Consider the following 1011-nt stretch of genomic DNA (forward strand, 5'->3'; position numbering starts at 1 on the left):
GACCCATTCAACAACAAACACAGGATATGCTCAGTCTACAACATGAGGAGGGTGAGTCTACTGAACAACAAAGAGTTGAAAGACCCATTCCCCAGCAAAGACAGGATATGCCCAGTCTGCAACATGAGGAGGGTGTGTCCACTGAACAACAAAGAGTTGAAAGACCCATTCCCCAACAAAGACAGGATATGCCCAGTCTACAACATGAGATGGTTGTGTCCACTGAGCAACAAAGAGTTGAAAGACCCATTCCCCAGCAAAGAGTAACTGTACTTGCTCGACAAAAATTATTGGATGTGCATAACGATCAACTTATGGAAGATATGCCCAATGAACAACATCAGGCTGTTATGCCTACTCAGCAAGAGAAAGTGAATAATGTTTCAGTTTCAACAGAGTTGTCCTCGTCTGAACTTCTACCAAGTGTCGGTCCATTCAATCATGAAATTAAAAAACAGGATGAGGTAACATCTACCATTAAAACAATACAACAAAATTATGAACCTTCAGCTAAAGAGCCCTTATGTGATGATGTGGAATATGAAGTGAAACATGAGGTAAGAAACAAAGTTTGATGTTATATTCAGATCCATATAAAATGGACTCAGAAGATAAGTGTTAAGACTTTATTGTATGGAGACCAGTGTGAAGTGAGTTGTGAAATAGTCATTAAAACATGGTATTTAGACCCATGTGTAATGAAATATCAGGTAAGTGTTAAAACTATTTTATCGAGACTAATGTGAAGTATGAGATAATTCTTAAAACTTTGTATTAGACCATATGAAGTAAAACCTGAGGTAATTTCATCTTATTTAAACCCATATAAAGTGAAGTATGAGATAATTCTTAAAACTTTGTATTAGACCATATGAAGTAAAACCTGAGGTAATTTCATCTTATTTAAACCCATATAAAGTGAAATATGAGATAATTCTTAAAACTTTGTATTAGACCATATGAAGTAAAACCTGAGGTAATTTCATCTTATTTAAACCCATATAATGTGAA

General features: G+C 35.2%; 1 protein-coding gene across 1 annotated transcript in view; it reads left to right on the top strand.

Annotated features, from left to right (window-relative positions):
* Window positions 1–1011, top strand: part of LOC106472660 (protein lap4-like) — a gene marked incomplete at its 5' end in the record, with an annotated part of 59069 nt that overhangs the window by 36282 nt on the left and 21776 nt on the right. The window contains one exon of the mRNA XM_022401218.1: window positions 48–557. Coding sequence (XP_022256926.1) covers window positions 48–557 — 510 coding nt within the window. The remainder of the gene's footprint in view (window positions 1–47; window positions 558–1011) is intronic.

The sequence above is a fragment of the Limulus polyphemus genome, unplaced genomic scaffold (genome assembly GCF_000517525.1).
Source record: "Limulus polyphemus unplaced genomic scaffold, Limulus_polyphemus-2.1.2 Scaffold5500, whole genome shotgun sequence".
Classification (NCBI taxonomy): Eukaryota; Metazoa; Arthropoda; class Merostomata; order Xiphosura; family Limulidae; genus Limulus; species Limulus polyphemus.